We start from the raw sequence: 13,745 nt of genomic DNA on the forward strand, positions 1-13,745 counted from the left end.
ACGTTTGAAAAAAGTACTCCGTTCGTTAGCGTTCGTCCTACAGCTTTACTGTTTATATAATGCTAACATAGCTTTGTCGCGCTATCGATCACGTAGCATATCATTATATACCAGCTAACTAAACTTCAGTAACCCTACAAACGTCACTGCTGTTTACTTTCCTGTCTTCGTTTTTGTTGGAAGTGATAGCAGAGCTGTACGTTTTACCGGTAATTTGTTTCATAAATCCCTCAGTCAGAACATGGTATATTATATTTAAATGGAAGCTAGCGAGCTAACTCCCTGCTAACTTCCAACTCCGTTAAATATTATAAATTCTGTTTTCATGGATGCCTGGATGTTAAACTTAATTGTTACACCTGGTAGAGCAGCCACACTGATCATTTTATTACAGATGAAAGAATTTAGACAGTTTTTCAACTCTCAGTGATGCCGCAGTGATCATTCCACTTAAGGACTTGCAGCAGAATTTGGGCCCAGACACGGCTAATGACGTCAGACTTAAAGACCAGGTATCCGGTTCTTAAAAATGATTAATATGCTTTTTGTGGCATTTTTGTTTGGTGGTGTGCTGTGTGATTTTTCTAATGTGAAATAGCATATCGACGGTGATGCAAATTTGGACTAGCAATAAAAAAAAAGTATAAAATGAGTCACTTTTAGCTGGAAAAGGGGGTCCAACTTGTTACACTCATGCCCCGAATAACTTAATAATTATAGAGTCTTACAAACCTTCCATCAAATGGGTGAGCCATGCTAAAAAATTCAGTTGTCATGAAGAACTTTTGTGTGTGTGTGTGTGGGGGGGGGTGTCAGTCCTTGCCTCTTTGGGGAAAGAAGCCATGGTCTAAGACCACTTAACATTGCGGTACTGTACTTATATGCTTAACACAGAGGAAAGATGGTCAACAACATTGTCGGACATTACTCATAACAGGTAATGTACACACACAAGCTTTTTCCTTCACATCACAAAGGTTCATATTGTTTCTTCCGAATTCTTGCATGTAAGCATTTTCTTAGACTATCATAGGTCTCATGACTTTATGCAGGTAATAGGTCTGATCAGAGATCAACAACCTGTGACTGTGTTTTGGAAATTCTTTGAAGAAAACTATACGTTTGACATGACACATCTTCTTCCAATCTCATGCTTTATTTCAGGGTGGGATACAACCTAATCTAGGTAAGTCTTAACTAGAGACAATACTCTGCTGCCACTCAGCCAGTGAAAGGAAACACATCTTGTCTTACTGCCTTTCTGCCTCCATTTTTGATGACTATTTCTCTTTCTGTCTGTTTCTTTTCAGGTACTTTTCTGCTTTCTTCCAACTCCCTCACCCTAAATGGCAGTTTAAATAAACAGAAAGATGTTGCCTTTAGGCATTGAGAGCCTTGGAAGAAAGAAGAACAAGAAAGTCAAGCAAGTACATTTACACTGAGTCAGATACTCCGTAAAATTAAGATAGTAAAGGAACACCGGAGGTCCACTCCTAGTTGGGTTTCCCTTTTCATTGGCCCTCACAGTGACCAATAAGAGTACAGGGGTGGAGCACTTCCTTTGAAGATGAGGGGGGCCTCCCATGTGGTTTGGTGTGTATGTGCGTGTGCATTCACAGTGTAAAGATGTACAGTTTTGTAAGCATGTTTTTGCGTGTATTATTGGAACAAATGTGCTTGCCAATACACGTGGGGCAACATATTTTTGTATGTGCCTCATAGTATATGCATAAGGCAAGTATGCATTATTTGTCTTATAAAGGGTTTGTGTTTTTGGGTGTGGATTGTGTACACTATGTGATATGGCACAGTGCCTATGGTTAAGGTTCAGTGATGGGGGGGGGGAATGAGTTTTACAGGGGCTCTGTGGTTCTGGGAAAAGTTTACTATATAAATCCAATTTTCAAAACCACAAGAGGAAATAGATCTTCTGTGTGCAGAAATTTAAATTTTCTTCCCACCGTAGTGTCATGATAGGGAACCATTAACTTATATAAGAATATTATTTTACTCTACACTATTTCATAGTAAACATACTAAATTATGGTTACTTTGCATCTAGTAAATTCTTTTGGACATTATGTATAAGAATTTCTGGAGTGGGATCACGCCTCTGTCTAACCACGCTCCTTCCGGTTCTTATCTGTATAGGTTCCACTATTTCTGCAAGCTGTTCATTCTCGTTTACGTACCCCACCCTCCCTCCCCTTTTCAATTCTTTTACTTCTTCACTTCTATTTAGTACACGGGGATCTGCCAGGCCGGGGAGCCGTTGCCAGTCCCCTTCGAGGCCTTTCCCAAACCGCAGCTCAATTCATGTCCAAGTATCACCTTTACCTCCTAAAACGCTGTCAAACCTAAAATGAGGACGTGGGCCCAGCTAGTGAAATTGTTATTTATGGCTCACAATGAATACAAGAATATTCTTCGAGATCCACAAAACAGCCAAAATTCTGTTTTTCATTAAAATGTCATAGGAAATGTTTGATGAAATAACTTGAATATTTTTATTGTAGTAACTCTGGTAAACTTCTTCTTCTGTATCATCATGCCAAGTTTTTACTCGGCCACATTATTAGGTAGGCAAATATCTAATCAAGCAATCACATGACAGCAAATCAGTGCATTTAGGCTTGGAGACAACTTTCTGAATTAAAACTGAACATAGACCATGGAGAAGAAAGATGTTTTCACCATCCATTTTATTACACTTATCCTTATTAGGGCAATGGGAGGGGGCTGGAGCTACCTTAGGGTGAGAGGCAGGGTAAATCTAGGTACACAGACAACCATTCACATTTACACTTATGAGCAATTTGGAATTACCAATTACCCAGCCCCGCTAACAGAAAGGTGCCAGCAGTGGAGTCGAACTCAGGACCTTCTTTCAAACACTGCTGATCTACTGGGATATTCAATAGTAATTCAAATAGCCACTCACTACAACCAAAGTATGCAGAAGAGCAGTTTTGAGCACACACCATGTTGAAACTTGAAGCAGATGGGCAGCAGCAGAAGTCCACACTGAGTAACATTCTTGTCAGCTAACAGGAACCAAGGCTACGATTCGCATAGACCAGGCTTGGCCAATTCCAGACCTCAAGGGCCGGTGTCCTGCAGGTTTTAGATATCACCCTGGGTCTACACACCTAAATCAAATGATTAGTTTAAATCAGCTGTGATGGATCAAGGACACATGGAAAACCTGCAGGACTCTCGAGGCCTGGGTTTGGACATCACTGGTATAGACAAACCACCCAAACTGTACAACAGAAGACTGGAATAAACTGACTCGTCTGATGAGCCTCAGTTTCTGTTAGTGTAAACAAAATTCAAGCTTGATCCTGCAACAGTTCAGGCTGGTAGTGGCAGTGTAATGGTGTTTTAGTATTTTTTCAATAATTCTGCATGAAAAAAAGAAAAAAAATCTTGGTTCTTCATGATGAAGCTTGTCTCAGATCAGCTTTACAGCCTAAATGTGTCCAACTGTCCTAACCTCATCGAACTGCTTCTCCTAAACCCTGCTGCAAATAAGGACTTCTCTCCGTGTGTGAAACAACAGTTAAAAGAACTGTCTATCATTCAGTGTTAATAAATAAAGATAACTGCAGATTAAGAATGATAAAAGTGCAGTCAGTACATTTAGAGAGACATTACACTAAATGAACACACATGGTAAGTAAATCTGTATAGCCCACTCCAATGTTTTGGTTGTGGTGTGCGTCTATGTGTGTGTGTGTTTGTGTGTGTGTGGGTGTGTGTGTTTTGGCAGCACTCCCAAGGCTGATGTTGATAAAGTGCGACCACGAGTCCCCAAAGGAGAAAAAAATGGAAAAATGCCAGTGTACAGGCATATTTTTTCCCCATCTCGCTCTTTCCAATGCTGCATATTTTTTCTCACTTCCTCACTACCCACCCTGTGCTTCTCTCTCTTTCTGTGCTCTCTCTCCTAACTCTTACCAAGTTTCTGTCTCTCTCTCTCTCTCTCTCTTACACACACACTTAAACACAGAAAAGCTGCGGTACATGTGCTCATGGTGTTTTGACAGTCTTACAGTTCTGGGAATTGCCGAGTAGTTTCTCGGAGATCTACGCAGTCTGGATGAAAATGTACCAGAGGATGAAATCAAGCTTTGAGCACTAAAGTACACCACAGGCACTATTTTGATGAAAATCACAACATTATGACAGATAAACTGCCAACCACAGAAACATTTCAAGACTTTATATCCTGGGATTGGTAAACATCTGGATAAAGTGCAATGTAAAGTATATTCAAAAATACCGAGTAAAAACAGAGCTACTTTTTCCTCATTGGTGAAAGGACAGTTTGTTTTGGTTTGCGGCACTTGAACCGAAATGTCAGCATCAACAGCTTGCTCGAGAAACTGCAGCAGCACAGTTATGAGAAGCCACAGACCTCATATGAACAGTGTCAGTGAAAGCTATTTGCTACCAAAGCGCACCTTGCAAATCGCCGTCTCCATGCAGAAGGAACACATCCAGAACTTGTGGAGTGAAAGGAAAGGAAGAGGATGTAAACACAATGGCTACGCTAGCAGCAGTTGTGGTCAGAATGCAAGGAAGACACCTAAACATGTGACCTTTAAGAACGCTGTGTTTACATCCTTCAGAGTGCACCTACTCTACAACTTCTGGAGCGTTTCCATATGTTCACTGAGCCAGCAAACTGGCAAAACAGCGTGATAGCGACTGCTGCCAGGCTTTTACGATCATCCAAACATTTCTGTGTTCTGACCACCTCATCAAAAGCGGACAAATCTGAAACCAGCTTCACTTATTTTAAAGGTGTGTTGAAAGAGAGAGTAAGCAATGTGAGCCCTGCTTACTTTTGCACGGCAGCACATCTGGCAAAGGCCTGTGTGGTGTGGGTGTGCTGGCTCTTGGCTTTTGCAGAGCTACAAACATTTCAGTTCAGAAGATTGCTTTGTTCAGATTCATTGTTGGGTTTAAGATAATAAACAAGTGGTTACGTTTATGGAATTATGTTTTAAAAAGGACAGGCTATTAACAGCTTTCTCTTGGGTTGAAGTCCAATGCTGCAGGGCATTCACCCCCCCCCCCCCCCCTCCCCCCGAGCCTAAATTATGCCATTACTTATAAAAATAGGAACAGGTTTTGCTATTGTTATGATTTCCACATGATTTATTATGTATTTTGTGGCATGGCAACAAAACACACCACATTTATTCAATAACAGATAATTTCCACTAGAGGGTGTCAAAACCAGTGTTTATTACTGCATAGCATTACAGCACTGGGTTTGTGGCTTGACCGTGGCCATGTCATGCTTTACCATGATCTATGCAATAGTTTTTGCCTGTGATAGATTATAATAGTAATATCATCCTGAGAGGAAGAGATGAGCCTGATGAAGATGGTTTATATATATAACCAACAAAAGATCATCACATTGAAGACTAACTGCTTCCTAAAAGCATTCGCTCAACACATTGCTCAGAGGTTTTGGTCCATATTGACATGATGTTATCACACAGCTGCTACTACAGGTAGCATACATGATACAAGCCAGGATCAAGCACCGCTTGCATGTTGTTTACATCAGCAGAAATACATCAGCAGAAACTGACACTCATCCAACCACTTAATATTTTTCAAATCTTCTGCTGTCCCAGTTTTGGTGGATTGTCCTTGCACACTGTAGCCTCGGCTTCCTTTTTTTTAGTTCACTCTGTGTGGTCTTCTGCTGCTGTAGCCTATCTGCTAGAGTTGGTCTCTGTCTCGAGACCACTTTTACGTGGTCTTGGTCTTGTCTTGGTCTCGGATCCCTCGGTCTTGGTCTTGGTCTCGCTGTCTCGGTCTTGCTGTCTCAGAGCGACATAGTGGTCGGGAGATTTGGAGTCAACAGTATCCATGACACACAGCATAACGTTCGATAATGTGTCATGCGCAAAAGCATCAGCTCTAAGAGCCGTGCTTAGAGAGTGCTTTGTAGTGAATCAGAAGAGTCGACTCCCATTGAGCGAGAGCCGGCTCCTCACTTCATTTCCTTTCGCTGCTCAGCTCTCACACAGTGGCTCAGCTATGCTCCAATTCCTCCATATTGTGGCCAATCACATGCGAGGATATAGGATAATATCATTATGTCAAAAACAGAGAGGGTGAGAGACGCGACAGTCAAGTGGAGCGTGCGTCTGTCCTCTCAGTAAGTGAGTGACTCAGTAGACAGTGGTGAGGAGGGCTGTGCGAGTGCATCGCAAAAACACATAAATATGCCTGACACCCGTAAACGAAGCAGCATCTGGCTGCAGTTTAAAGACTTTTAAGTCTCTGTCTCAGTCTTGGTCTCATCTCGACTTTGTCTTGGTCTTGACTCCGACTGTCTTGGTCTTGGTTTAGGCAGTCTTGACTACTGTCTGCTTCAAGGTTCAACATTGTGTGAGTGTTCAGAGATGCTCTTCCGCATACCGTGGTTGTAACGAGTGGTTATTTGAGTTACTGTTGCCTTTCTGTAAGTCACTACCATGTAACTTGCTGGTTGCATTAAAGGCCATTTAAACCTAATGAAAGGCCTTGTGAGTGTGTCTATAAAGTCAGATACTTGCTATAACCCTTCTTAATGCACATGTATATGGAATATACATGGCTTAAAAGCTGAAATTAATATCAGTCGCAATTGGTTGGTGATTATAAAAACAGACGCGGCGCAAACAGAGGAGCTGAAGTGTTAACAATTGCTGCACATGTACAATGTCAGCGCTGTTTATTTTGGAGCAGCAAAGCACATTAAAGCACAGTGAGGTCATGAGGTGCAATGTGCCCTTAGTGTGAATATGACTGACTTCATTTATGTGATCTATGTCTTCCCTAAGTGCATTTCTCTTTCTATGCAGGCTGAAGAAAAACAGATTTATGGTACACATGCATACACACAGCCATCCATTTGCGAACAGAGCACTTTAGTATATAGATAAGTCTTATGTAATCCAATATGTGCATCTGCAGTCTGTGTTCTATAGCAGGACAATTAGATCTAGAAAATTTTAGCCCTTTATATGTGCTGTGAGTCATACAGTAACGTAATGATGCCTCATGTTTTCATTTCTTCTCATCTCACTGCACACGCTCACTATTGCTACCTTTATAAAGATGGTAATGCACATTCTAAGCTCTCCAAATAGTGTAATAGTGTAATTAAAACCTGAACCTTAAAACCAAATCCAAACCTCTGAATAGTCCTTTAAAGGAAAGGAAAGACCACTCAATCTGTCCTCGCCTTAATGGTTTAAATCTCAAATAGGTCCTCATAGCAATGATTATTCAAGTAAACACAGACACACACACAGACACACACACACACACACACACACCGTTTTTATTGCCAAATTGCCAAAACCACGAAACCAGGCCGATTCTTCCTTTTCTAGTCAAACTCATCTCCTGCTGCTCTACCAAATCATTGTCCTGGGGAGATAAGAAGATTTGCAGTAACACAGAAGCACAGAAAACCGTACATCAACACACATGCACACAATTTCAATTTATGAAACATGAGCCACAAACTGCCTAATGCTCTTCTTCTCTTGCAGTTCTCAAACAGTTAATTTGTCTGTTAATAGATTGCATAGAGTATCAGATGAACTCAATATACCAACTTTCCCACTCATCATATCTCTGGTTTTCCTTTGGTTGCAAATATTGAATATGATAAATAATATAATAGATTATTCTGTAACCGTATCCTTGGTCTGTACTGCCCTCTTGTGGCCAGTTACTTGTTAGAGAAAATGATGTTCAGTACAGTATTTGTCTTAGCTCTTTATATTTGTTGATTAATTGTTTGGGGGTGAGATGAGTGTTTGAACGCTACTGAGTTAAATTTTTAATAATTTCTGATAACTTTAAAAAAAGATCATTTTAAGGAATCCAATTCAGTGTTGTTTAAATAGCACCAATTCATGACAACAGTTATCTGAAAACGTTTTGTATTACAAGGTAAGATCCCTGCTGCATTATAATGGATGGAATGAGTTTAAATGTAGTTTGTAAAAAGCATGGCTTGGTATTTAATAACCAAATGACTGAATATTTGGGACTGCATTTTGCCATCAGTATCTTACACTCTTATACTTCTACTTACTTGAAAAGAAGTGTGTGGATACAATTGTAAGATAACCCACTTGAAATCTGTGTCTCTCTATTGCAGGGTGGTTCAGCCTCCAACCTGAACATGAACCTGTATGCTACTAAGAAAACAGCAGCTGAAGGCATGCTGGACATCGCCTTGTTCCTGGCTAACATTACACACATGAAGACAGTCATTGAACAGGGTGCAGGCTACAGGTACAATATATGTACATATGAAGAAGGCAAAACCGTAATTGTTTACCTGTGAGCTGTTTCTCAATGATCACATTTATGTTTGCCAAAGATATTATCTATTCACTATCCTTTTGTTTGCATTGCATTTCCTTTTCGTTTCTAGGTATTACGCCGCTGTTCTGACGCTCATTTCCTTTTCCCTGGCTCTTCAGATAGTGGCTGGAATCCTGATCATCATAATCGGTAGGCATTATAGATTTAGGCTGGACATCTTCTGACTCAGAAATCCATCTTCCATGTTTTTAACCCATCATATTAACACACTAATTTACTGACACTTGTTTGTAGTCAAATACAGCTAGTGCAGGTTTAAAGGTAGTGGCTTTAGGTATAAAATCCATAAGCAATCTAATGCATTTTATATGCAGGAACTACAGAAACACGATGGTTCCCTGCACTTTATGCTCTCGTTTTGTTGCTATTTTTGGTATGTGTTTGTATATGTGCATTGCAGCCCGGCGAGACCTCAATGAAGAAGCCAACCAGAAGCGCCTGGACAGCCTGAACAACACCCTAACCATCACCATCTTCCTCGTCTTTGTCACCAACATCTTCATCACTGTCTTCGGGATGGAACGCACTGGCCTCTTTGCCAGGATGCATTTCTGACTGTGTAACGTAGGCAATGGTTCTAGTATGTACACCTGTTTAGAAAGTAAGAACAGATTCTGACCCACATAACTAGGTTGTGGTCACACAAGCACACAATCATAACACATGCCAGTGTAACCTATTGTCCAACTCACTAACTAATCAACTATATTACTATTGTATTGTTTAGTTCAGTATGGATGGATTGGGCCAGCGGACCAACTAGATGTGTGTGTCTGTCTCTGTTTTTTCTGTCTGCATGGTTGTGTTCTGGTTATGTGTGTGTGCAATGTATGTATGCATTTTCCATTTGTGTGTACGTGTGAGTGCAGCTCGACTGGAGCTGACCCGCCTCCCTTCTTGTCAGCGGTGCTTGAACTTCTTGAACAATCTAATTACCGGCATCATCTGCCTCACTTTCATTATCAACATTATTAAATCGGCCTTTGGGACACAGCGCAGCTGCTTGCTGCGATGGTTATTTCAGCGCTTTATTCTATGAGACAGATTAAGCAGACAAATGTATGTACATTGATAAACATAAACATTTGATTAATGTTGCTGATGAAATGTTGAACTTTGCACACACCAAATTTGGCCACAAAGTAGTCCCCTTTAACATTCATTCATCCACAGCCACTGAACAAACAGCTATTACTGTAGCATAATAGCTGTTTGTTCAGTAGCTGTGGATGAATGAATGTTTTTAAAAGGTATACACACTTTACAGTCAAAGATTGCTTCAACATTCAGTCTTAGAGCTAAGTGGGAGCAAGCTCTCAGTCATGCCAGTAAAGTTAAGTTGATTTTTAAATATACTCATTAGCTTACTTGCTAGCAGTGAGCAGCTTCTGTTCGAAGGAGCAGGGCTAACTTTTCCCTCCTGCGCAATCTTTGAGCTCTATCCTTTGCGGTTTACCATTATAAAACACACAGATTTATGGTATATATATTAAAATAAGCTGCTTGCACAGACTATATATAAAAGGTGGGTGTAAAAAACCTAAGTGACTTATTTGTTAGACAAAAATAAGTTGAGAAAGTGGAGCACTAAGATGCTAGCCAATGCGAGCAAGTTTGGCTAGCTAGCTGGTTCTGTAAGCCCAGTCTTTTTTTTTACATTTTTCCTGTGATCGATAATTTCCTGATAGTCACGGACTGCTCTCTAAGACTATGTGACTGAGAGCTTATTCATTCGACCCTACCTTGTCACACTTTCAAAATGGAGACAAATGACATCACATGGTTTGCTGTTAAGTTCAATGCAAAACCTCAGTAGAGCCCAAACGTTATTTTGTTACCAGGACGTACATTGGGCATTTTAACAAGGAAGTCTTACAGGACTGGTGTACTTTTTGAGCTAGCGTCACAGTGCCAGTTTCTGCAATGGGCACAACACAGAGCTTGCTCATCAATCCAAACTTTGGTTTAATCCTGTTCAGTTTTTATGTTTTACAGTGAAATCTGAACCAGTCAAACTCACATAGACTACAAAGAGGATGGAGGGCAGCATGAGTGATGAGCCAACAATATTGCCGTTGTTTGGATTACTGAACGTTTGTATGTATGGGTTAACTGTGAGAGTGGTGGTTGTGTTTGAAATGTTTGAAATTGTGTGTTTGTGTGTCTGTCTGTGTGCATGTGTGTGCATGTTGCAGCCCGCAGGGACCTTAACGTGGTGTCCAATCAGAAACGACTCGACTACCTGAACAACGTTGCTACAGGCATCATCTTCGCCACCACAGTGATTAACTTCTTCATCAGCTTCTTCGGCTCCAAGAGGACCGGATTCTTCCGCTGGCTGTTGGCTCGACTCCACTTTTGAGACACACAAAACTATGAAAATATATCCAAGTCATGCACAGACCCACCAACATGCTTTGCAGCAGTATTTCATCTGTGCAGTAGCATGACACATTGGCCTAAGACAAAGTTGGAAAACAATCCCATGTGTTCAAACATTGCATCTTAATTCCTATTCAGACACTTGTCAAATTTCTCACACTGTAATCGAACTAAAATATTTTTAACTTTAACCAGCTGTCATTTAAACACGCATGGTTTTATTTGCTCCAATGACATGCTTGTGCAAATATTGTACTTTTTTATTGTAGATGTCTCTACTTTTTCTGTGCATTTTACATGTATTCTTCCCTTCTTTTATGTGCCTAATCGGTAAAAGTGTAAAGCTTGTTTTGATTTTAAATATACATCTTATTTTAAAACATCTTTGACATCAGAAAAATAGAAAAAAAATATGAAATGGATAAATATCTTTGTGAATAAAAAGCTAAATAAAACGAGTGATTATAAAGAAAGCTATACTTGGCTTATTGTATTTTTACTGAACATTGTTATTTTGGGCCTGCATCTATACTATTCTTTTGGCAGATTAAAAATATATATAAGGCATTTTGGTCAAAAGAAATGTGTCATCATCTGGTCTCATGCCTGTTTTTCCTCTATTGTGTTTGTGTGCGTGTGTGTGCGACACAGGCCGTCGGAACCTGAACAATTCCACTCTACAAAAGCGTCTGGACTACCTGAACAACATAACCACCATTATAGTCTTCATCACCTCAGGCATCAATTTGTTCATCAGTACCTTTGCCATGAAGAGCACTGGATACTTCCCGTGGCTTATGATGCGCATTCACTGATATACACATGCACATGTGTAAACTATTGCACTTTTAGAGTTGCGCCACCATAAAAGCATGCTTGCAACAGCTTAAAATGTACGTTTGTTCATACTAGAGAGTTTTTCATGCAGGTTTTGGGCATTTCATGGGTAACTGACTGCGCACACATCCATTTTAACAGATTTGTATGCATTCCTTACATGTAACATGTATAGTCCCCAGTTTGTTGAGCTCTAACTCTAGCAGAACACACAAGACTCATTCTTCTTTGTCATGTTTCTAAACAGTGAAATCAAAATATGTGAAAACAATTTCCCTCTCAGTGACTTACACTAAAGATCACACTTTATTTGAATGCAATAAAAGCTCTAATTTACTGTTTGGGCTCTTTTTTTCCACAATGCCTTCATCTAATGGGGCCAGCTAGTGACCAGACGGGGGAAATGGACAAGGGAATATATTTCCAGATGTTATCAGATATGTAAAACAGGTTTATGGAGCTTTCTTAAGAAGATAATAAAGTCTGATTATATGTGTGCAATACTAGCACGGCAGGTGTTTCTTGGTTTTAGTAACTTTTTCCAGGAAAAGGTGACCGGAAGCTATCTTCTTCTTGCCCTTATTCTTCTTGTTTCAGTTCTTCCCTTTAGGAGCAGATCATCTGCTTCCATATTACCCTATGCCTTGCACACTCCTCTCTCTATCAGCTTTTTGCATCCCTTTCACCACATCTAGGAATTTTCTCTATGGTATTCCTTTTTCTCCTGCCTGGCAGCTCCATGTTAAAGATCCTTTGCCTAATATAGCAAAGATATCTCCTCTGCACATTTCCAAACCATCTCTACCTTTTGTCCAGACCGCTCAACTTGAGCTGTCCCTCTGATATACTCATGTCTAATTTTGTCAACCCTGGTCACTCCCAAAGTGGCCATGTATCTTCTACTCTGCTACCTCCAGCCCCACCTCCTGTCTTTTTGTAAATCCCGTTGTCTCTAAACAATAGTTACCTTTCACTCTTGCTGCTATCCTTCTGTCACAAATCACCCCAACAGTCATCACCATCCACTACACCCTAGTTGCTCTCATTTCTTCACCTCTTTTGTGCATTGTCCATTGCTTTGGTAGGTTGACCACAGGGTTTTAAACTCATCTATCATTCCCCAGAAATTAAATTATTTGCAAGACTCTCCAGAAGTTGGCTGCAGCTCAGCCGAGCTGGTAATGGACAGAAGATGAGATGAGAAAGTGAGACAGGAGGTGGTGGAAATGGGAGTACAGTACACAAAAAGGAGAACAACAGTAAGATGGTTCACTCTCAGAGAAGGCTGTTTAATTTACTGGCTATCAAAAGAAAATTGAAAGGGAGAATATGGACTGATTTTGAAATGGCCCAGATTCAGGTGAAGTCACAGGTGCTATTGGATCATTGTTATCTCCCTGTAAGGACTGTCCACCCTAATGGAGTCAACTTGCATGTAAGCCTGATTAATGATGTAAAAAGGTATCATCTCAGGAAAAAGCACAATGGTGCCAGCAACTCAAATGATTGAAAATGTTGTAGGAGTAATAAGGCAAAATGCCTCAAAGTCACCCCTGATGGTGAAAAATGACAATTGCTATCTAAAACTGCTTTCTAAAGTACCTGATATCTGAATTGCAAAACTTTGGCACGTTTGCACTGTGCAAAGGCATCCAATGATGTCGTGGAGAACAGAAATATGGAAAATGTGACAGAAGCAAGGCTCAAGTTGCTGGAACCACTGAGGGCAGTGCTCCTCATCGAGGTAAGAGAGCAGCCAGTAGAACTGTCAACGATACTCTTTACTTTTTTAGAATAAATAAAAAACCTGAAATTAGTTTTTGGCACCATAAGTCTGTAGCCTATAGATTAACAACCAATCTCAAAATACTTGATGATCAGTCAGGCTGACAGTTTGCACAGTGTGTGCAGTGTCTGATCATTTCAGTTTGTGATTTTCTACAGGAATTTTTTGCTGTATCACTGTTTTAGTCAGTTCAAGTGTGAATCTGCAGTGACACCATCTTATAAACAATTATGTTGGTCAGTTCAACAAGAATGCCTCTTTCATTTGACTGTACCCGTGCTAGGCATCCGGCATAAAATCTTTATCTTTGCCAAATAAAGCA

At 40.3% G+C, this 13,745-nt stretch overlaps 1 protein-coding gene across 7 annotated transcripts in view; it reads left to right on the forward strand.

Annotated features, from left to right (window-relative positions):
• Window positions 1–11,974, forward strand: part of LOC147310379 (ninjurin-2-like) — a 36,588-nt gene extending 24,614 nt beyond the window's left edge. The window contains exons 2-5 of one of the 7 annotated variants that reach the window (XM_086269890.1): window positions 8,189–8,325; window positions 8,468–8,547; window positions 9,288–9,477; window positions 10,614–10,752. In XM_086269890.1, the coding sequence (XP_086126016.1) occupies window positions 8,189–8,325; window positions 8,468–8,547; window positions 9,288–9,457 (387 nt within the window). In that variant the 3' untranslated portion in view covers window positions 9,458–9,477; window positions 10,614–10,752. Of the gene's footprint in view, window positions 1–8,188; window positions 8,326–8,467; window positions 8,548–8,818; window positions 8,999–9,287; window positions 11,430–11,451 lie in introns of those variants that run through there. The other 6 variants (XM_086269894.1, XM_086269895.1, XM_086269896.1 and 3 more) reach the window with 6 other exon arrangements.
• Window positions 11,975–13,745: the final 1,771 nt, after the last annotated feature.

This window comes from Aulonocara sp. 'chitande type north' Nkhata Bay, linkage group LG17 (genome assembly GCF_057382095.1).
Source record: "Aulonocara sp. 'chitande type north' Nkhata Bay isolate Kocher_YH1m ecotype deep benthic linkage group LG17, A_spYH_male_GT1.1, whole genome shotgun sequence".
NCBI classification, from domain to species: Eukaryota; Metazoa; Chordata; class Actinopteri; order Cichliformes; family Cichlidae; genus Aulonocara; species Aulonocara sp. 'chitande type north' Nkhata Bay.